The sequence below is a fragment of the Molossus molossus genome, unplaced genomic scaffold, assembly GCF_014108415.1.
Source record: "Molossus molossus isolate mMolMol1 unplaced genomic scaffold, mMolMol1.p scaffold_m16_p_15, whole genome shotgun sequence".
NCBI lineage: Eukaryota > Metazoa > Chordata > Mammalia > Chiroptera > Molossidae > Molossus > Molossus molossus.
The window spans coordinates 53,333,314-53,355,255 of NW_023425350.1; the positions used below are offsets into that span (position 1 = coordinate 53,333,314).

General features: G+C 38.1%; 1 protein-coding gene across 2 annotated transcripts in view; it reads right to left on the reverse strand.

Moving 5' to 3' along the window:
* Positions 1 to 21,942, reverse strand: part of EXOC6B (exocyst complex component 6B) — a 548,300-nt gene that overhangs the window by 130,459 nt on the left and 395,899 nt on the right. For both annotated transcript variants that reach the window (XM_036262943.1, XM_036262944.1), the window contains exon 20: positions 6,438 to 6,511. In XM_036262943.1, coding sequence (XP_036118836.1) covers positions 6,438 to 6,511 — 74 coding nt within the window. The remainder of the gene's footprint in view (positions 1 to 6,437; positions 6,512 to 21,942) is intronic.

The window sequence follows — 21,942 nt, forward strand, 5'->3', positions numbered from 1 at the left end:
AAAGGAGGAAAGCAAGTCTAGATCCTGGTTATATCACCACACACACACACACACACACACACACACACACACACACAGTCAAGGAGGAAGGGCTACTGGGCGCCCAGTGCACTCATGTGCCCCTTTGTGGACCTTCTGGCAGATATTACTAGAGGATCCAATTACCACATGTCTTACTCCCTAAGTGAATGATAAGATCTGTAAACTTGGGTTTGAAGTCAGAGAAAACGGTGATATTGCTGGTACTATAACTGAAAACAGCGAAATGTGCTGGAAGACGATCACAGACTGTGATGGATTAAAAATCAGAGGTTGTTATCATACTGGCCTAACTCAAAAGAGAAAAGGAATTGGTGTGAAAAGAGAGAAAATGAGGCCAGAGAAGCACAGAAGACTTAGCGGAAAGCTGGGGCTGTGATGACATAGATCTCAGCCCCCGGCCAGCGGTCCAGGTGCAAGAGAATAAAAAATACAAGTCATGAATTAGGTATGAAATGACCAGTAATATAATAAACAATTAATTTAAATGTCTGCTACCCATTTTTGCACATATTTTGGAGCAGGGACTTGGGCTGGAAAATTTAACAATACTTATAAAAATGACAAATGAATGCGTTCTGGTCCAGCAGTTCTATTCCAGGATTTTATAAGACTGGCACACTTACAGAAAAAAAATGTGTGCATGCAAGGTTTCTCTTTGAAACATCATTTGTAATACCAACGTAGAAGAAAGCATTGGAAATAGCCAGATGTTAGGCAGTAGGGACTGCTTAAGAAAATCATGTAAAATTCACCGTGGAATATTATGCAATGGTGAAAAAGAATGAGGAGGCCTGACTTTCTGATATTAAAATCCTTCTGAGCCACAGCGTTAAAAAAAAAAATGAAAGGCATATATTTGTAATTACTTTTACATGTATAAATATTTCTAAATATACACAAAAAGTTAATAACGGCAGCTGATCTAGGAAGAAAAATTTGTTGGCTAGCAATGAGATTTTCACCCTTTTATATATTTTTTTATCATGAACCATGTGAATGTTCAGCCTCAATATTAAAACATATTTAAATATTAAAACATATTTATATTATAAATATGTTGTAAAATAATTAAGATAATTGGAAATCTCAGTCTAATAATGTTATATAAATAAAAAATAAAAATCAGGTTTAAAATATTACACATACAGTATGAGCCTGATTTTGTATAAACTTATATACAGGTAAAGAAATTGCAGAACATATTTTTTCTCTTATTTGAACCTTTCTATATTTTCCAAACGTTCTACTGATACCATATTTTTCTTTTATAATCACATAAGTACTATGTAATTTATTTTCAACAACATATGTATATCTTATTTGTATGTTCGGTTAAAACTGGTGTTAAAACTGGTGTTTAACACATGTGCGCGCGCGTGCGCGTACACACACACTTTTAAACAAAACTTAAAACTAGCTATTTTCTATGCTTGAAATCCTTCTGCCCATCAACGTTAGCATTCTTTCAGGTTTTTATTGGTTTTTAGAGAGAAAGAAAGAGAGAGATTGATAAAAACATCAATGAGAGAGAAACATTGATAGATCGCCTCCTGCACACCTCCTACTGGGGATGAAGCCCACAACCCAGGCACCTGCTCTGACCAGGGATTGAACCAGAGACCACTCAGTGCAGGGGTCGACACTCATACTGGTCAGGTCCGTTTTTTCAGTTTAACTCTCCACCTTTGCCATTAAATATTTTATAAAACCTCTCCATTCATGACCTCTTTTGGTACCTATATAGATACAATCTTGCTCCTGATTTGCATTGTTTATTTTGCATCATTTATATGAAAGTCGTATATCCCAATTGGAGTGGTAAGCTGGAATCTGCTTTCTCATTCCTTGACTTTGGGCTAGACTTTAAATAAGCTCTAGCCAAAAGAATAGATGGTTGCTAGTTCCAAATATAGGCCTCAAGGCACATTTCCTCTTGCTCTCTTGGAACCGTGCCAAGATGCCATGAGACTAAGCCTGGGTTAGGCTGCTCCTGGATGAGAGATCACATGGAGCAGAGAAGAGTTGGCCAGGCTGAGGCTTACCATACCAGGCAATCCCCAACCAATCTAGCAAACTGACCTCAAAGTCTGAGTGAGCTCAGCTGGACCTATTGCAAACTGCCAACCTGTAGGAACCTGAGCTAAACAAATGGTTCTTGTTTTAAGCCAATACATTTTGGAGTGATGTGTTATGTATCAAAAGCTGCAGAAATAATTGCAACACATAACGGCTCATCCTTTCAATGTCATACTTATCACAGCATGTCTTATATTAGAATCAAGTGTTTGCGGATCACCCCTTTGCTCCTGGAGAGCAGAGACTGTATTGTATTCATTTGTGTCTTCCCTCAGCACCTGGGTTGTACTTCATTCACATTAGCACCCAGAGTTTGGTAAATCGAAGTAAAAATCAACTGAAGTTCAAATTCTGGTATTCATTAGCATTATCTACTGAATATTTAACAATAAGAAAAATATAAACCACGGTACTGTTAAAGAATCAAATAACTACTGAGAATTTACTACTGACCTTGCATTATAATTTCCGATTATTTTAGGCCAGGAAGTATGAGTACTTGGAGTATGTGTGTCCTTCAAGGCAGTTCATAAGTGAGTCCTTAAGTGGCCCTCTCAACAGTTAGTATTAACCCAAATTTGGATTTTTTTAGAAATATGCACGTATATTTAGTATATCAATGTGAAATTGTACTGCAATCCTACTTTTATGAAACTGGAAATATAAAAAGTATAAAGTGGCAAAGAAGGAGATTTTGATGTTTACTGTTTAATTCACATTATTATTAACAGCAGGTTTTCTAAACCCACAAATCTGACAAGTGAGATATGTATGTAAATTTACTATAACTTTGAAGTGCTATACAAATGTAAAGTATCACGGAAGCTTGTATATTCAAAATGTCATTTCAGTCTTTCTCTCAAGAAGTAGGCAAATTAGAATAGATAGAACAGGTGAGAAAGGATGAATGGTTTTGCTATCCACATCTAATTTGCTTCCTAATGAAATTCTATAGTTTTTAAATGACACTCTGCTATTATAGTCTTTTAAGAGATGATTTCATCACATATTCCAGCTTTTGAATATTTTAAAGATTATCATCCAATGGACGGTGTCTGAAACACTCTAAGGCAAAAGAATACGAAAGCATGCTCAGAACGAACATACTCATGAACCAGTGAGGTATATACACTCAATGACAGTAAAAGAACACTACTGGGAACAAGTCCCCCTCTTGCATGGTGCGCACCCTATAACCTACTTACTTTCATTTTAACTTCTTCTTTTTAACATCTGCCATTCCTGTTTATTGTTATCTTTGACTTACAAAAGGCACACTATTCAGTTAATAAGGTGGATAACCGAACTAGAATCTAAAAGGTCTAATTAGATAGGCTAAAAGTAAATAAAAATGATCAAAATCCATGCTGTTAATATGTTTAAAAGAAAAACATAGACCAAAGAGAGTAAAGTCTCCAATTCTGGTCCATAAAATCAACTGCACAAGAACTAGACGAAGAATGGGTAACAATGTTACATTTGAAAAAGACTCGATTATTAGAAGATAGGAAGCTCAATAAATCAGGATAAAAAGCCCGTCCCCCAAACTGGAGTGTGTTAATAAAAACATAAAGAGTCAAAGGGTCAAAGTTAAGTGAAACAGAGTTTAGCCAACTTAAGAAATATCTTTCTCATCATCAGATTGTTCTAAGGTGGGTCTTGCTGCTTTGGGGCAGTGAGTTCTCTTCAAGGAGGAAATTCAAGCACAGTCTTGATTCAAGTATCAGCCAAAGGTTATACTACACAATTTGTAAGAGTAAACCCTGGCTCCCAAATTCCTTAACTCTATTTTAGGATGCTCAAGAGCACATCTGCAAAGGACACATATTCAAAGACACTTAATCATGCCTCATTTGAAGTCCAGATACCTCCTTTAGAAACACACTCCCAGACTTTAATCTATTTATAGTTTGAACATCTCTGTAGTTCAAAAGAAGAAGTCTCCTTTTAAAAAATGCTCACTTTTAATAAGTTATGAGAATGACTCAGATAGCGACAAGAAGATCAATATTTTCAGCATAGGGTGTGGAAAGATAATTTTTCTCACAATAGTTCAACCTACCTGAGACCTCCAAATAATGAGCTACTGCCTGAGAGCTAGGAGAGTTTTTCAAGTGATCTGTTAAACACTTAGAGCTGCTTGCCCGGCCGGTGTGGCTCAGTGGTTGAGCGTCGACCCATGCACTAGGAGGTCACTGGTTCGATTCCCGGTCAGGGCACATGCCCAGGTTGTGGGCCCATGCATCGGGAGGTCACTGGTTCGATTCCCGGTCAGGGCACATGCTCAGACTGTGGGCCCAATCCCCAGTGGGGGGTGTGCAGGAGGCGGCCAATCAATGTTCTCATTGGTGTTTCTATCTCTCTCTCCCTCTCCCTCTCCTTTCCTCTGTCTCTAAACCTCTCTCAATAAAGAAAAAAAAATTAAAGCTGATGCTTTAATAGAAACAGACATTGATAGAAATTAGGTGATAGATTCAATAGGAAGAGATATACTCTTTCACTATCAGTCAAATTTTGAAGTTTTGGGTTCTACTACGTACAATCATAAAAGGAAGTGGAGAACAGAAATGTAATAGGAACCAGGAACCTAAGCATAAACAGCAGCGCTCCCCGGGAGCTCCCAAGCACGGCGCTTTCACGCAGGTGCAGGGTCACCGTGCCCTGCCTGTTTTCTAACCTACTCCCTTAGTTCACTTTTCTGTGAACTATGGTTGCTTTCCATAGGGACCGAAACCACAAACTAGACTGACCACACTTCCATCTCATGAATAGTGAGGAGGGAAACATTTCTTCCTTGGATGTGTTTCTCCAATGAAATTCAATTTCTGCTTTCCAAGAAAAGCCAATTGGCCTGAAATTTCTGAGAAGAAACACGGGGAAAAGTCCAGCAGATCCTCTCCAGAATGCCCTAAAGCAAAAGCCCGATCTTTCCACCTGCCATCAGCCAAGGGGTTAAAACCTGAATGTCTCAGTTGAGCTGCTGAATCCACAGGTGGAATGTCTTCATGTAGAAAGAGATACTGAGCTCCATTTGTGACCATGCTGAGAAAGCCTTTATGTAAGAGAACCCCCACCTCGGCCCCCAAATATTAAGTTGACACACGTTTCTGGGACGCGGCCGGAATCCTCAAACTTTGGCGGATCTATAGAGACACAATTTTCTGTTTTCTGCTTAACAGGGCTTTCCAGAATTGTCATCAGATGACAGATTACACCACCCATCACAAGGATTCAGGGGTAGCTCAAGCCATCCATTATGGGTTAAAAGCTGTTCCAGCATGAATCGAGTCACAGTGGTAAGGAGACTACCGATACAGCTTTAAGAAATACCCTGGGCATCTAAAAGTTTTCAGAATGCAAACTATGTCAGCTCTGAAAACAAGAGGTACTGCATCATTATGGCAGGAGAAACAAAGCCAGCCCCCTTTTTAAAACAGACCAAAAAAAAGATTGTTTTAATAGGAGAGAAGCATCAGTCATTGATTCTTACTTCATTCACACTTTCTATCCAACCCCATCCATCTTCAGCGTGAAGAGATGACAGAGCCCAGTTAACTTTCTCCCTCTCTAGGCCCCCGCCCATCCTGTTCCTCTGTACCCAAACCACCAAGGCCTACCCACCATTTCAACCTGCAGGCAACAGCTCTATAGAACAACTCTTTCTATCGGATGGGCTTGCAAAGCTCAGGTATGCCTAAGGACAGGCTTCCAACATGCTACTTTAACAGGGTTGCCTGTCAGGTTAGTATGAGTGGTCAGGGCCTTTGCTAATCATCTTCTAAAATGACCACTTAGTCACTCATGGCTGACCACACTCCACGAAGGAGGGGATGGGAAGACTTATGGCAACAGAAAGAAGTCAACAAGCCTAACCAACAATCCCGAATGCAAAATATTCCATTTCCCTTAAATGCTGCTGCCCTCATTATCTGCAGACAAAAGTTCTCTAGGCAGGCAGTCTCTGCATCAGTGCACCTGCTCAGCATTGGTTTGCTCAGTTATCTTTCTGCTGTGTCTGCAGAAGCCAACTACAGCACAATGGGTCACATCACTTGAGGGTCACTTGAGTCCCTCTACTCTTTGGGTCCCTCCTCCCACCTCCTGTCTTCCCTTCTACCCACAAAACCTTTAACTCCACCATAGCTAAGGATCCCAGATAGCTAAATAAAAGAGGTGGCCTCAAACACAGAGAAAAACCCTTAGGTCTCCAGTGTGAATCGCCAACGCCAATCCCCCTCCCTCCCCTTTTCCTTAAGACCTGATGGTCTTCAGTCACACATCTTAAAAGAAAAACAAAAAACAAAAACACAAAGACTTACTTGTCTCAAGTCGATGAAGGCCAACTGCAGCGTGTCCTCCTGGAACCCAGGCACCGGGCCGGATCTGGCAAACTCTGTGGGAAAGAAAAGAGGATAAAAAGCGCCTTTAACTAACCATGGACAGGGAGATTGGCAGACGGATGACAGGGAAGACAAGAGAGGCTGGGGGAGAGGAGGACCAAGCTTCTAAGGAGTCATGTCTCTCTCCCTTCAGCTTCTTTGTTTGCCCTTCAAAATTCGTGTCATCAAAACACCATTAATTCCAGCATCCTGACAGCAAGGAAACTGTACTAATTCGACCTGAAATTTATTCCCATGAGCCGCGCTGGGCTTCAGAGTATTTGTTTTGTGAATGGACAAACAACTTGCAAAGGAGGAGGGAGTGGGGGAGAGAAAAAAGTTTTTCCTCCCAACACAATAAAATCTTCAGCTGTGAAACTCTTTTCAGTTCCGAAAGCTATTTATATTTTAGATCGCTGAAGGAATTTTCCAATTTCACGCCTGTCACCTCATTCCCCAAGCATTTATCAAAAAATATTCCCTGCCACATCATTAATTATTCCCTCACTGATTATGTGTATTATCTCATGGGTGCATTATTGCCAACACACGCACACACACACACACCAGCAGCAGAGACGCCCCGATACAGTGCTTGGTCTTGAGCAAAGGAGTATTTGCAGATATGAAAAGGCCCATCTAAAGAAATCTTTCTATAAAAACTTAGGGAGCATTTGCACATGTCCGTTTTTCTAGTATATTTTTCTATTCCACTTTCGAAAATTCTTTTTCTCTTCCCTCGACTCCAATATAGTCTTAGGTCAAAGAAACCAGACCACACGAATGCTCTTTGCAATTTACAGTAGTGCCTTGGGTACACGCTCAGTTTACGACTCTGGCTTCTGCGTCGTTAACAAGAAGATAACTGCACAGGGCTACAGGGACAGATACTAGTAACAGTTAAGAATGTCAAGTTTTATTGTCCCTAAGCCTGCTTATTATGAAATCAAAGGTCTTGTGGAAGCCCCCCACACAGGCGCACGCGCATGCTTGCACACACACACACACACACACACAGCAAATTCAAAAGTTGGACAGTTACTATGTCTTGAATTCTCTCTATGAAGCCAAAGTGTGACGGATATTTAACATCAATCTACTATTTACCTCAGAAACAACTCCAGGATCTATTCAAAGCAAATATGAAAAGGAATGTTTTCTTTTCAATTATATTTTTTCTCAGGAATGAATTTAAGAAATTACAGAGAGTTGGTATCATATTTTTCTTTTGAAATTAAATAAAATCCATCAAGATATTTACATATTTGTCTGAAAAATTACTTCAAACAGCTAGTAGCTGGATAGACTCAAATGATGACTTGTGGACAATGAAAATAATTTATGTCCATTAAAAATATTTTTCATCTAGGGGCTTCTTACACATGAAAGGTTTTCACAAAATAATGCTACCAAGTCAAGTTGCAGGGATTATGAAAACAGTGTGTGCAATAAAATTTTAAACAATTTATTTAACTGATTAAAATATAGCACAAATGTATACAAAAAAATCTTATTTTAGACATTTCAAATAAAAATGACTCATAAATGAAGGAGACAAACTATATACCATGATCAACATAACTAAGCTTCTATTTGACTTGAAGACAAAATTCAAATGCCATTTACAAATTAATTCCATCATATGGATAAACCAAATGATTAAAATTTTAAAAGAGTAAAACTCTAAAACTGTGCAAATACTTGATGAGGGCCCTGTTAATAGGAAGCTTGACATAATCCACCCTTCATATCTTACAATAGCCATTATCTGTGATAACCTTGTATACAGCAGCTGCTCAAGTCACATGCACATTCTAAGCTCCTGTAGAAAACAGTTCTTTGAATTACAGCCACGGCCCCGTCTTTGACAGCCTCAATTGTCAGGTGGTCAGCGTCAATAGGCTTCCCATGCAATGGTTTCATCCAAGGTTGGTAGATGATCACTGCCACGCCTGTATGACCCCAGGCTGCACGGTATCATTTGAAGTACAGCAGTCCTCTCCGTCAGTGGGAACCCTACTTGAGTCAATATGCAGCAACTAGCAAGGTGTTCTATTGCCTCTACATGTGCAACTCAAAGGAATTACCCTGCGAAACATGGTTTGAGAGCTGGCTAAACGTTCTTGAATCTCCTTATTGGCCATGCTCCCTGGGGCTCATGGATAATGCTGATGAAACCACTTGGGACTCTGGATGTGATATATACTTAGCTCTCAGAGTCTCACTTTATAGACCTCATTTTAATGACACACTGAATCTTCCAGGTTCCCAGAGGACTAGGCAGCATTTTAGATTTGACTTTCCTTTTATAAATCAGGGAATCAAAGAATAACAACTGCACCAGGGTATGACAAAGCAAAGAGATTACTTTTCATGTATAGCTTATGGAAATGTCTAATTACGATATATTCAAATTCATTTGTATCTTTTCTCATTGTCTTATTATGTAATTATTGTCATCCCATGTAGATTGTAAATTTCTTAAGGATAAGGACCATATCACAGAATCTAACAAGTATTTAAAATAGTAAACGTTCAACAAAAACATACATATTAAATAAATAAGTTACAAAAATAGCAAGATTCATTAATCACACAAACTCCTAACTTCCCATAAGAGTCTTTAGATTGCAATAGGAAACATGAGTATCGATAAGCAGGCTTTAAGAATTTATAAGTTCCCTAAAATTAGGTGCACAGTGATGTAAGGAATGGGCTCTGAGGCCATAAGAGTCAGAGTTTGAGCCCCAGCTACTAGCTAGCTCTATGGCCAGGAAAAAGTCATCGCCTTAAGGCTGCAAGGTCTCTGTTTCAGAAATGAGGATAACTGTGCATTCCTTGTAGTGCTGCTGTGAGGAAGGTATGAAACAACACATGTGAAGCAGTTGGCAGAGTGCCTGGCATATCATAATTGATTATCATTACAATTAGTTTTTGGTGTGAATACGCATTTCTCTGTGAAGAAGATTCATAGCTTTCACTGAATTCTCAAAGGGTTGGTGACCACAGGTGAAGAAACAGTTGTATACCCAGGAGAAAACATTAGAAAAAATTCAGCTACCAATCAGCAATGAGTTGACATTGAAAATTTATTTATAGCCCAGCTGGTGTGGCTCTGTGGTTGAGCGTGTGGCTCTGTGGTTGAGCGTCGACTCATGTAAGAGGTCGCCGGTTCAATTCCCGGACAGGGCACATGCCCAGGTTGTGGGCCAAATCCCCAAGTGGGGGGCATGCAGGAGGCAGCCAATGATTGTTTCTATCTGTCTCTCCCTCTCCCATCCCCTCTCTCTAAAAAAAAAATCAATAAAAGAAAATTTATTTATAGGCAAATACTTTACCAAAAGGAAGTTAATATGATGAATTACTAGTGTACTAGCCACAGTAATTCTCATTAGTATTATTTTTAAAATTCAATATATGCATAAAATAGATATGCAACTTGTGACTCATTGTACCTTTAAAAACACGATTGTTGTCCTAGGGTCAATTTTTTTAGAATTAAAAAATGTAAATAGCATAAAAAAGTGTGAATATTTTAAAAAATAAAATGAAGCCCTGGCTGGTTTGGCTCAGCAGTTAGAGTGTTGGCCCACGGTCCGGAGAGTCCCAGGTTCGGTTCCTGCTAAGGGCACGTACCTCGGTTGCAGTTTGTCCCCAGCCCTGGTTGGGGTCATGTGGGTGGCAACCACTCAATGTGTCTCTCTCACATCAATGTTTCTCTCTCTCTCTCCTCCTTCTCTATCTGAAGATAAATGCAAAAAAAAAAAAAAAAAAAAAAAAAATGTCCTCAGGTGAGGATAATAAAATAAAAAATAAAATGAAAATTTATATATGGTCTGATTTCAATTATATAAAATTCAATATGCATAGAAAACACCCAGTAAGCACCCATTTCATAATGTTAACTGAGGCTGTTACTGAGAGGATGATTATACAGGGCTTTATTCCTTTTACATTTTATAAATTTTTAAAATGAGCAGACCACTTTTATAATCAGAGCAAAGGAAAAAGAACTCAACCCTGTCCCTCCCATTTCTTTCAGGATGCTGATTTAATATACTTTTTTCTAGTCACAAGCGATATAGCTTGTTCAAGATTTACCATTACAGGCAACTAGGATTGACTTTCACACCCAAACTCCCAGCTGCTGCCTGAGAGAAAGGAGGAAACTACACATGGGAGGGGCAGAAGCTCCCAGTCTGCTCTAACACACGGACACACACACCACTTGATTATACGGACATCAAGCCTCTCTTAGAGTCTCAAATGAAAACCTTCCTGCTTCCACACCACAGCAAGGGGAACACGTGTGCGAATGTGGCCAAGTGGAACCAATAGTCATTTGGGCACAATGATTTGTCTCTGGATTCCAAGATCTGAAGGTTTTCAGTCTCTAAATGACCTAAGGCAACACCAAAGTTTCCATAGCCTGGAGTTCTGCAGGGTGACCTCAGGATCACAAGAATATCAGGGTGCTTGCTCCACTCAGCATAGAACCAAACCTTCCCTTTGACCATCTCATGTTACTTGGGCACTGAGACAAGATTCCAGTGAGGCTGGCAAGAAAGCTTCCTCTTGGAAACCTTGCAGAGGTTAGCATGGCCCGACCGGCTCCCAACCAGCCTACAGAAAGTTCTCCGCCCTCAGCAGCTCGCCCCTGCGCTCGTCCATTCATGGGATGGGCTCCCAGCGTCGAAGCTGGTATCAATTTGCAAATGTGAAAAATCTTTTAATGAGGAAACTGCCAACTCATTGAAGTTAATGAAAGAATTATTTCCATTAAAAAAAAGTAAAAAGGAGGTGCAAAAGTTACAGAAAAGAAGGCATACTGTTCAGTGAAGTTTAAGTGGGGAAAGGAAATCACACAGAAGTATTTACTTCTTACCCAGTAGCCAAGATTCCCTCACACTCTCACATACAGTTAAACCTATGAGGTGTGGCAATCAGTTAGAAAACAATATTAATTTCTCAAAAATATCCTGCAGGTCTACATTTCTAATAATCTTTATGATAATATGAAATGAAATTAGCAAAAGAAATGAGGAAGGAGTCCACTAATTTCAAAATGTTGTCTAGACTTCTTAAAGGCTGATCTTAGAATTACCAACTCTATCGCTTAGAGGGGAGAGGGAAAATTTTTTAATTCAAAATTATCAGGTACACTCACATTTGGCTGAAGAAAACAAAATATACATTTTATAAAGAGCACAGAACCCTAATTAGAATAAAATGGTTGAGTCGGTTACAAAGGGCTCTGAGAAGTCAAAATGACTGTCGTAGTCTGTAGTCTCTATAGCCAGAAAGGACAATTTGGAGTTTATCAAAAGTAACGTGTGAGCAACAAAATGTAAAACAAATTCTTCTGAATCTTTGCAAAGTGCCCATAGAACAAGAATGATTTTCAAAAACAGATGACCAGCAAGGTTAAGTTTATTTTGGTAAAACAAAACTAGTAGAATACCTGGCATACAGGTAAAATAAAATTGCTGGAATAAAACATAATTTGTTCAAATAAAAGAAAGTTGAAAAGACAGTAGACAAAAGTTTAACCAGAGGTCCCTGAATAACATCACATGCTGTCGCTCCCTGTGAACTTCCAGCTCGGACAACGGACATTGCATCACCATCCCTCACTGAACAGATCAGGGATTTGGTTTTGGCCAAAGTGCCAGGTGAGGAAAAAAACTCAGTACCTGGGAGCCCAAAGGATGTTGAGTACTTGTTTATATCTTAAGATCATATCAGGTCACATGTAGTTTTTGTGGGATTGAAAAAATAAGGGCTGCTGTTGCCGTATTAACATAATGGTTTCCTGGTATCTGGCTCCCTGGAGCAACAGATAAGGAGTGTACTAGACTACAAAGTGTGGCTCTAGGGAAGCCAAAGCCTTCTTGCATCATTTCACACTGGCTCCACTAAGCTAATTACAGAGAGGAGTTGATGGATTCCACAGGGAATGCACTCAAGGCCCTGCTGGTCAGAGAAAGGTCGGCTAGAACATAAGAAAGTAAGAATTAAAGTGAGAGACATCAAGGAGACAGAAAAGGGATAGGATTGGGGGCAGGGAGGGAAAAGCTCCTTGGAGAGTCAACTGACCTTTATATTTGTATAAGTGTGCTTGTATGGACATGTGATCATATAAAATAGCCACCTTTCTAGGGTATGACACTGTGATGTAAATTATTTCTTGCTTTTACCTATTTTAAATATGCAAGTCACTAAATCTTCCACCTCAAGAAGGGCTAACTCAAACTTATTCTCAAAGTTTCTGTGAAGGAAATCTGATGAAAACTGATAATAATAAAGTATGATAGCAAGTGCCAGACCAGTACTTCAGATTTTTAAATAATTTTTAAAGTTTAATTCTTCAAGTTCAGTTCTCCAAGCTTTTTTTTAAGCTCTGAAAGACAATTAATTAAAAACTAGGACAGACAGACAGCCTGGCCAGTGCTGCTCAGTGGATTGAGCGTCACCCCATGGACTGAGACATCCTGGTTCAATTCCTGGCCAGGGCACATGCCCGGGTTCGGGGCCAAATCACCAGTGGAGGCGTGCAGGAGGCAGCCAATTGATGTTTCTCTCTCACATCGATGTTTCTATCTCTCTCTCCCTAAAAAAAAAAAAAAAAAAATCAATAAAAACAAAGAAAATTAGGACAGACAGACATGGCTTTTTAATTAATAAGGAATCCATCCCCTATAAGCTAGGAAATGGCCACGAGCATGAAGGAACGTCCATGCTGCTGCTAAGTAAACAGGTCCATCAATCGCCATCTGGCTGTTCCTTGAACGTGCCACTGAGCGGAAACGAGGGCCCAGGCACTTGCAGTGACTGGTGTCGGTGACAGCACACACTCACCTGGAGCGGGACGCTGTCTTGTGAGGAACAAACACAGAAAATGGGAGAAGCTGATTTCTACGCCTTGCTTAACATGTAAGAATAATCAGTAAAACAGTTCAATGAAATTAGTTGGTGTAATCGAGTAAAACAAATTGGAAAACAATTCTGTTCAAGATCTAAAGAAAAGAGATGATATAAATTCCCCCAGCTTCATGAAGTCTAGGGGGCACTGGATAACTTTGTAGAGATAAATGCTGTTCTTCGTCTAAAGAAATAATATTCTATTTTTTCTTTTGTTTCCATTGCCCAAGGAGATATATCAGAAAAAGTATTGCTATGAGAAATCTCTGAGATTTTACTGCCTTTGTTTTCTTTTAGGGTTTGTATGGTTTTATGGCTTACATTTAAGTTTTTAAGCCAGTTTGAGTTTATTCTTGTGTATGAGGTAAGAAGGTTGTCTAATTTCACTTTTTTGCATGTGTCTAATTTTCCCAACATCATTTATTGAATAGACTCTCTTTACCCCATTGTATGTTTTTGCCTCCTTTGTCAAATACTAATTAACCGTTAAGGCAGAGATTTATTTCTGGGCTCTCTATTCTGTTCCATTGATCTATATGATGGTTTTTATGCCAGTACCATGCTGTTTTGATCACTATGAACTTGTAGTATAGTTTGATCTCAGGCAGTGTGATTCCTCCAACTTCGTTCTTCTTTCTCAAGATTGCTGTGGCTATTAGGAGTCTTTTGTGGTTCTATATAAATTTTTGGAATATTTGATCTAGTTCTATAAACTACACCACTGGTATCTTGATAGGAATTGCACTGAATCTATAGATTGGGTAGTGTGCACATTATAATGATGTTAATTCTTCCTATCCATGAATACAGTATATATTTCCACTTATTTGTATCTTCTTCAGTGTCTTATAATTTTACAAGTACAGGTCTTTTGCATCCTTGGTTAAAACTAAAAAGTTTTTGCACAGCAAAGGAAATCATCAATAAAATAAAAAGTCAACCCACTAAATGGAAGAACATATTTTCCAATGATACATCTGATAAAAGGTTAATATCCAAAATTTATAAAGAACTCAAACATCTCAATACCAAAAAAACAAACCATCCAGTTTAAAAATGGGCAAAGGACCTGAATATACTTCTCCAAAGAGGACATACAGATGGCCAACAGACATAAAAAGATGTTCAATGTCACTAATAATCAGAGAAATGCAAATTAAAACCACAATGAGATATCACCTCACACCTGTCAGAACCAATAAATCAACAAACAACAAGTATTGGTGAGGATGTGGAGAAAAGGGAACCTCAGCACTGTTGCTGGGAATGCAGGTTGGTTCGGCCACTGTGGAGAGCAGTATGGAAATAACTCAAAAAATTAAAAATGGAATTGCCTTATGACCCAGCAATTCTGCTTCTGGAAATACATCTGAAGAAATCCAAAACATTAATTAGAAGGAAAATATGCACCCTGATGTTTATTGTAGTATTATTTCCAAGAGCCAAAATTTGGAAACAGCCAAGTGTCCATCAGTAGATGAGTGAATAAATAAGCCGTGGTACATTTACACAATGGAATACTACTTGGCCAAAAAAAAAAAAAAAAAAAAGAAGAAGGAAATCTTACCCTTGTGACAGCATGAATGGACCTGGAAAGTATTATGCTGAGTGAAATAAGCCAGTCAGAGAAAGACAAAGACAAATACTATATGATTTCACTCATAAGTGAAAGCTTATGAGCAAAATAAACAGACAAACAAAATAGAAACAGACTCAGAGAGCACACCGAAAGCTGTCAGAGGAGGGGGGCGTTGAAGGGGCTGGGTGAAAAAGGTGAAGGGATTAAGCAAAAAAACAATAAAACCTCTTGACGCAGACAAAAGTATGGTGATTACCAGAGGGGAAGAGTGGTGGGGGGGAGGTAGAAGAGGGTACAGGGGGATAAATGGTGATGGAAGGAGACTTGACTTGGGGTGGAGAACACACAATACAATATGCAGATGATGTATTATAGAATTGTACATCTGAAATCTATATCATTCTATTAACCAATGTCACTCCAATACATTTAAAAGTAAAAGAAATTTAAAAAGAAATATTCTAAATGATAGATAAGAATACTTTCACTGCATTCAGTAAATTAAGTAGAGTGACTTGCATTGTGTGAATGTTTGTGGAGGAAGAAGGGTTAAAGAAAGTCAAGACCATAACAAGTGGCAGAAAAATGTCATGCCGTATAGCATTGGACTTGCCCTTACCATTCCACAGAAAAACAATTGCCAAAAAAGAAAACTAGCAAAGGATGTCCTCTAGGACTTGAGCCTACAACCTAGAATTCTAAACTGAAAGGAGCATTAGTAATTACTAAGAACTTTCACAGATGAAAAAATTAAGGCTCAAAAAATTAAGTCAGTGAACCAGTTAGAATCTAATTCCTCTCAGTCTGTTTCAATATGCATCTCCCACCTGGAATGTCTAAAACCAAATAGTCACTTTATATGTTCCTTTATATACATTTACATATTCGTTTCCTCTTAGGGAACAATAAAAGCATAAAAATATATAGATTTGTGTGAAGTCGTCATTTTCCTCCAATATTCCCAATGCTTTACGACTTTGCAAAGTAAGTACCAATTTCAGAATGGATCTTTTAAAAGGATGGCGAAAGAAGCCTCCCCCGGCAGCAGCCAGCAGTGCTACTGTGCACCCTCTCTCGGACGGACGGTGGAGGATTGGCCATGAAAGGGGTGGCTTTCCTGAGAGATGAGAAAGACTGGGGTTCTGAAGAAGTAACTTTATATCCTTGATATTTTTACTATGCTTTTAAGGACTTAATTTTATCCATGTGTTTGTTCAGCACTGATTACTCTGTTGTATGAATAGATACACAAAGCTATGGCCATCTGAAATTTTACATGGGGAAAGAATTCTTTAGGGCATTTAACGTAACAGTAAAAACCAATTCTCTTAGGAAAGCACTGTCCAAATAGAAATGTGAGCCACATGTGTAGTTTTAGAATTTCCAGTGGGTACATTTAAAAATTAATTTTAAAATAAAGATCTTATTTGACTCAATATATCTAAAATGTTTTAATTTCAGCATGAATTAATACTTTAAAAAATATTCATGATTTTTTTGTTTCCAATATCCAATATGCTTTTTCCACCTACCACACATACATTTCTGACTAGCTGCATTTCAAAGGCTCCCAGCCACTGTAGCTGTAGCACTGAACAGCACAGCTTTAGATGATGTTGATTGTAACGAATGTAAATCAAAATGAAATACGCAGAGAATGACCAGGATTTGCAATGATGAAAAAAGAGCACCCCCAAAATTTATAACAATCTGAATTCTACTTTTACATTGGCTTGTGAAATAAGGATTAAAGCACATGTCCGTGATCTACACAATGGATTTATTCAGCTTATATCTTAAAAATATGTTGCCCTTTGAGAGAGCAACATATTTTTAATGTGTATTTAATATTTTGCCTTGTGTATTCTTCACCATGCCTGTCAGTGAATTTTTATATCACCTCTCTATAAATCCTTACACCAGTATTCTTACCTTTCTTCTCTTCATCCCATTTTCTCTTTCTTATATCTAGTTTATTTATCTTTCAACTTATCCTGTTGAAAGTGGTCCTAGATCATTTTTGGAAAACAGTAGAGTAGAATTTTTTTTTTTTTTTTTTTTAATGATAATAGTTGATCAGCATATAAGTTTCTGGACCACGTTCTCTGTCTCAGTGCCCCCACCAAGGATGACAGTAACAATCTCTATCTATAACTACGAACTGTTTTATAAGTGTACAATACAGAATAAATGCTGAACCATTAAAAGGAGGTATCAAGGCTCACAAGTGGAGGTATGTCATCTACACCATGAAAAAAGCTCAAAGTGAGAGAAATGAGTCAGGTGGGTTCTACATGGGATGTTTCCCAAGTTAAAGAGCAAGATTTTTTTTTTAAATAAATACAACTTTTTCCAAACTGATAGTGGATAATGCTTCCTTGGCATACATTTCATGGATGGTTTCACAATCTGCTAGGGAAACTGAGTCTCACAGTCTAAGCTGATATCCACAGGAAGTGGACATTTCCCTAGCTAAGATAACTGGAATCACAGTCCTTTCTAGAATTTACTCATGTAATGTGGGGCCAATCATATAAGCCCTTAGTGCCAGATGTCTCAGCTATAAAATGAAGATAATATTTTACTTGCTTAAAGCTATGTAACTGAATCAAATACACTCTTGAGGTCTATGTTATAATAAAAAATATATATCTGGTCTTTGTCCCCAGCTTCTGGCATAGTGTTTCAAATACTCTTGGAAGTTCCTGAGCAACAGGAGAATCTTTTGTTATTCATAATGAGCTCCTTTGGACCATACCTAAATGTATGCTAATAAGGTCACTGGAGGTAGGCCCTTAGAAAGTTTTAAAGGAGGGGCCAGACAAGCCAGAAAGACCAAGCCCTTGATTAGAGGGTTGAAACTTTCAGCCCACCCCCAATCTCCAGGGAGGGAAGATGAGTTGGAGATTGATTTCAATCATGTAGCCAATTATTTACTCAATCATACCTATGTAATGAAATCCCACATAAAAACGCTGCACACTGAAGCTCAATGGATCTTCCTGATTGGCGAACATCCTGACCTGCTAGGAGGGTGATGTGCCCCAATTCCATGAGAAGAGGACACGGAAACTGTGCTGACTGCCTGTTCCATAGGGCCCTGCCCTATGCATCTCTTCCATTGGGCTATTCCTGAGTTATATCCTGTAAGAGAAAACTAATCATGAGTACAGCACTTTCAGTGAGTTCTGAGTTTTCCTAGTGAATTATTGAACCCAAAGGGGATGTGGGGAGCCCTGAATCTGTAGGGGTGGAAGGGGTGGCTTGTGGCTGATATCTGATGAGAGGCTGTCTTACAAGACTGTCCCTTAATCTGTGGACTGTGCGCTGTCTCCAGGTAGTTAGTGTTAGAATTAGACTGACTCATAGGATACCCAGTTGATATCAGAGAACTGCTGTAGGAACACAAGGTCCAATTCAGTGAAGTGCAACATATCTTGATATTGGGTCCATTTTACTATTTAGGTTATAGACATACATGCCCTAGCATAATTAATGTGAAAACTGGAACTGTATGCATTAAAGTAATAATACATATTTTGTCCTATATGACCACTTATTCGATTAATCAAAGCTTTAAAATATTAAATTAAACAAGTTTTCTTTTATTAGAGATCAATGGCAAAGTACAAAGTTCTGCATATCTTGCCTGGAGAAAGCTAACATTTTCTGGCTTTTCCAAAATCTCTTTGGTAACTTGACTCTTTAGAATTTACTAAATTAAGTTAAAGGATTAAAATTACTGAATATCTAGATATTTCGAAATACCATAAAATATTGAAACATTGTCAAATAAGTCTAGGTTTATCTACTTTTGACACCTTATTACAGAAAAACTAAAAGATAAATTTAGATCTGTAATAAAAATATGCTTTCCAGTAATAAACATATCATTCTAAAGGTTATAAAATAGTTTCCTAAATGTGTAAATCTGAAGAATGCTGATTACTTACATATCAGTTGTCAGTAAAAATTAAGGTTCTAAGGATTATGAATTCTAATTAATATGGAAGAAAATTGTGTGTGTTTTCACGAAAGGAAGGTACAAAGTATGAAAATACATTTTTGAAGGAATTTAAAGAAAGTGGTTTGTCCTAAAATAAGGTTGGTTATTTCTGAATAAGTAAGACAAGACAAACTAAGAGGAACTACAAAAGTTGTATGAGGTTTATGGAACATAAATCCTGAAAAAAGAAATTTTATGTATGGTCAAGCTGAATACAATTGAAATAAATTTAACAGAGTAAGTTAGGACCTAAAGTAAGCAGACACAGAATTGGAGTTTGGTTCTTTCACACTGACAAAAAAAACAAAGTTTTACTAAATTGTTCTGATCCAGATAAGACATTAGGAGCAGTTTTCTACCTGGAAAGCAAGGATTCTATATTTTATTTAAATAGTTTCTATGTTTTTTATTTTCTTAATCAGGTACTTAATCACTCAAAAACAATCTTCTCAATCTTAAAACTAAGGTTTTGATGATAATAGGTAATCTATATTTATGTTCGACATCATTTATTTTCACTTTGAGTAAATGAATAATTTAATATTGTTTCATAATGATATATGTTTCGGTCAAGCAAGTTTGCCAAACTTCCCAGGGTTCAGGATGTAAAAGAAGACTTTTTAAAACCTAGAAATGGCTTTGGGTTATTCCAGTGAGCCCCTGGAATGCCTCAAAGATATCTTTTTCTCTTTATAAAAGAACATTTAAACTAATTAGGCCTAATTGATACACTACAATTACATGCAAAGCTTTTTCAAATAAAGAAATAATAATTAGCCCTGGCCGGTTTGGCTCAGCGGTTAGAGCCTCGGTTTGTGGACCAGAGAGTCCTGGGTTCGGTTCCCACTAAGGGCACGTACCTCAGTTGCAGTTGGGGTTGTGTGGGTGGTGACCACTAGATGTGTCTCTCTCACATTGATGTTTCTCTCTCTTCCCCCCTCTCTCCCTCCCGCTCTATCTGAAGATAAATGCAAACATGTCCTTGGGTGAGGATAAAATAAAAAAAAGAAATAATAATTATGTTATATTGGCGTGAATGTATTGGTATTACTAAAAATGAATTCTCATGAGATTATAATCCCCAAGAATCTGCAATGTCCTGATATATTTTCATTTGTCATTCTAGTTGGTTTCGTAAAATGTTACACTGCAGAGAAAAACAACTTTCTTCGTCAATCGCATTATAATCAGATCTATAACCGTGTCATTTTTAACTTTTTTCATTTACAGTCATTATTTTACTCTGATCCTTTTGAAAGTACGTTTCATCTTTTGAAAGATAGAGAAAACTCTTTTTCCAAATTACAGGTCTCTGAGAATACATTTTGGATCATACATCTGAAATGGATAAAGATTTATAGAACTCTAAGGAATAGCTCTATTCATGAAATGCTGGCAAGTGATCAAGATGAACAAGAATTGATTATATGGCAATGAGTGAACTGAGGATGATTATAACTTTTATGAATTTTTGTTTAAAATTTGCTGATTTTTAAAATCTTTTGTTTTCCAGATAAAAGAGAAGTTGTTTCTCTTAAACTACCTATCACTTAGTAATTTGGTAAAGTATACCTTTATAAACAGAACTGAAGCATTTATTTCTTTTCTCCCTACCTGATCCCTCCAGAATTCAGAAGCTCTTAATGAGTATTTTCATTTTCACGGCAATGTGATTATTCGCATGTTTGAGAGAGAAACACATAAACAGGTATGTCCAGCCAGTTTTAAGGAATTAAGATTGACTTATGGAAGCCAATAAAAACCCTTGGAAATGTTGGCCTGTTATCTTGCTTACAAGGTTCCCAGCAGCCTTACCATGTGAGTAAAGAATATCACTTCTTGGCAGGTACAAAGGGACCTCAAAAAGAGAGGAACTCACCAAAAACCTATAGGTATTGCAGGCAATGTCTGATGGAAAGTCCCTGCCTTGGCTTTTCTGACCTTGAGAGGCCTTTGAAATTCAATCTGCTCTGGCAGGTTTGGCTCAGCGGTTAGAGCGTCAGCCTGCAGTGCAGAGAGACCAGGGTTCGGTTCCCACTAAGGGCACATACCTCGATTGCAGTTTGTCCCCAGCCCTGGTTGGTCGTGCGGGTGGCGGCCACTCGATGTGTACCTTTCATGTTGATGTTTCTCTCTCTCTCTCTTTCCCTCCTAGTCTATCTGAACAAAAAATGGAAGAATGTCCTCGGGTGAGGAGGAAGGAAGGAAGGAAGGAAGGAAGGAAGGAAGGAAGGAAGGAAGGAAGGAAGGAAGGAAGGAGGGAGGGAGGAAGGAAGGAATTCAATCTGAAGATTCTTTATGAAAGATTTCAGCAAAGCAGATTTAAAAGTGCCAGTATGGTTAATTAATATTCTTGCTGAACTTATACAATCAGGCCAAGTTTATTGAAACTAGACTAATTTTGCAAATAAATTAGTCTTAATTTGGCTATCTTTGTTAAAAACAGAGGTGATTTTAGAGAGAAAAATTATGTTTCAGTAGAAAGTATAATATACCTTTGTGGATATTAGATTCTAGTGCAGTTCACTTTTTTGTTTTGTTTTCTACTTGTAAACTGGACTGGATCCTGAATTTTTCTACTTTCCTCCAACATATACTTATGACTCTCCAAACATGTTTCCAATTTTTCTCTCATTCTTTGACCAAGAATAATTGAGAACTAAAACAGGCCTTTTCCAAAGCCAGGCAAACTAAAGATGGACAACTTGATCTAAACTTCAGAAAACTGCCACACCAGCTCATGCTTAAACAATCTCAGTGACTGATGCCGTGGAAGCCGGCACTTCACCTGAGCACCTGATGACATCACTCGAGCATTTCAAACGACAAATGCTTCCAGCCTCACGTCTAGAAATCTCAAAGGACATTTACAGACTCGGAGCTGGTTTATCATTTGCTTTGATCATTGATCTTTGTTCTTCCTTTGTTTTCACAGACAC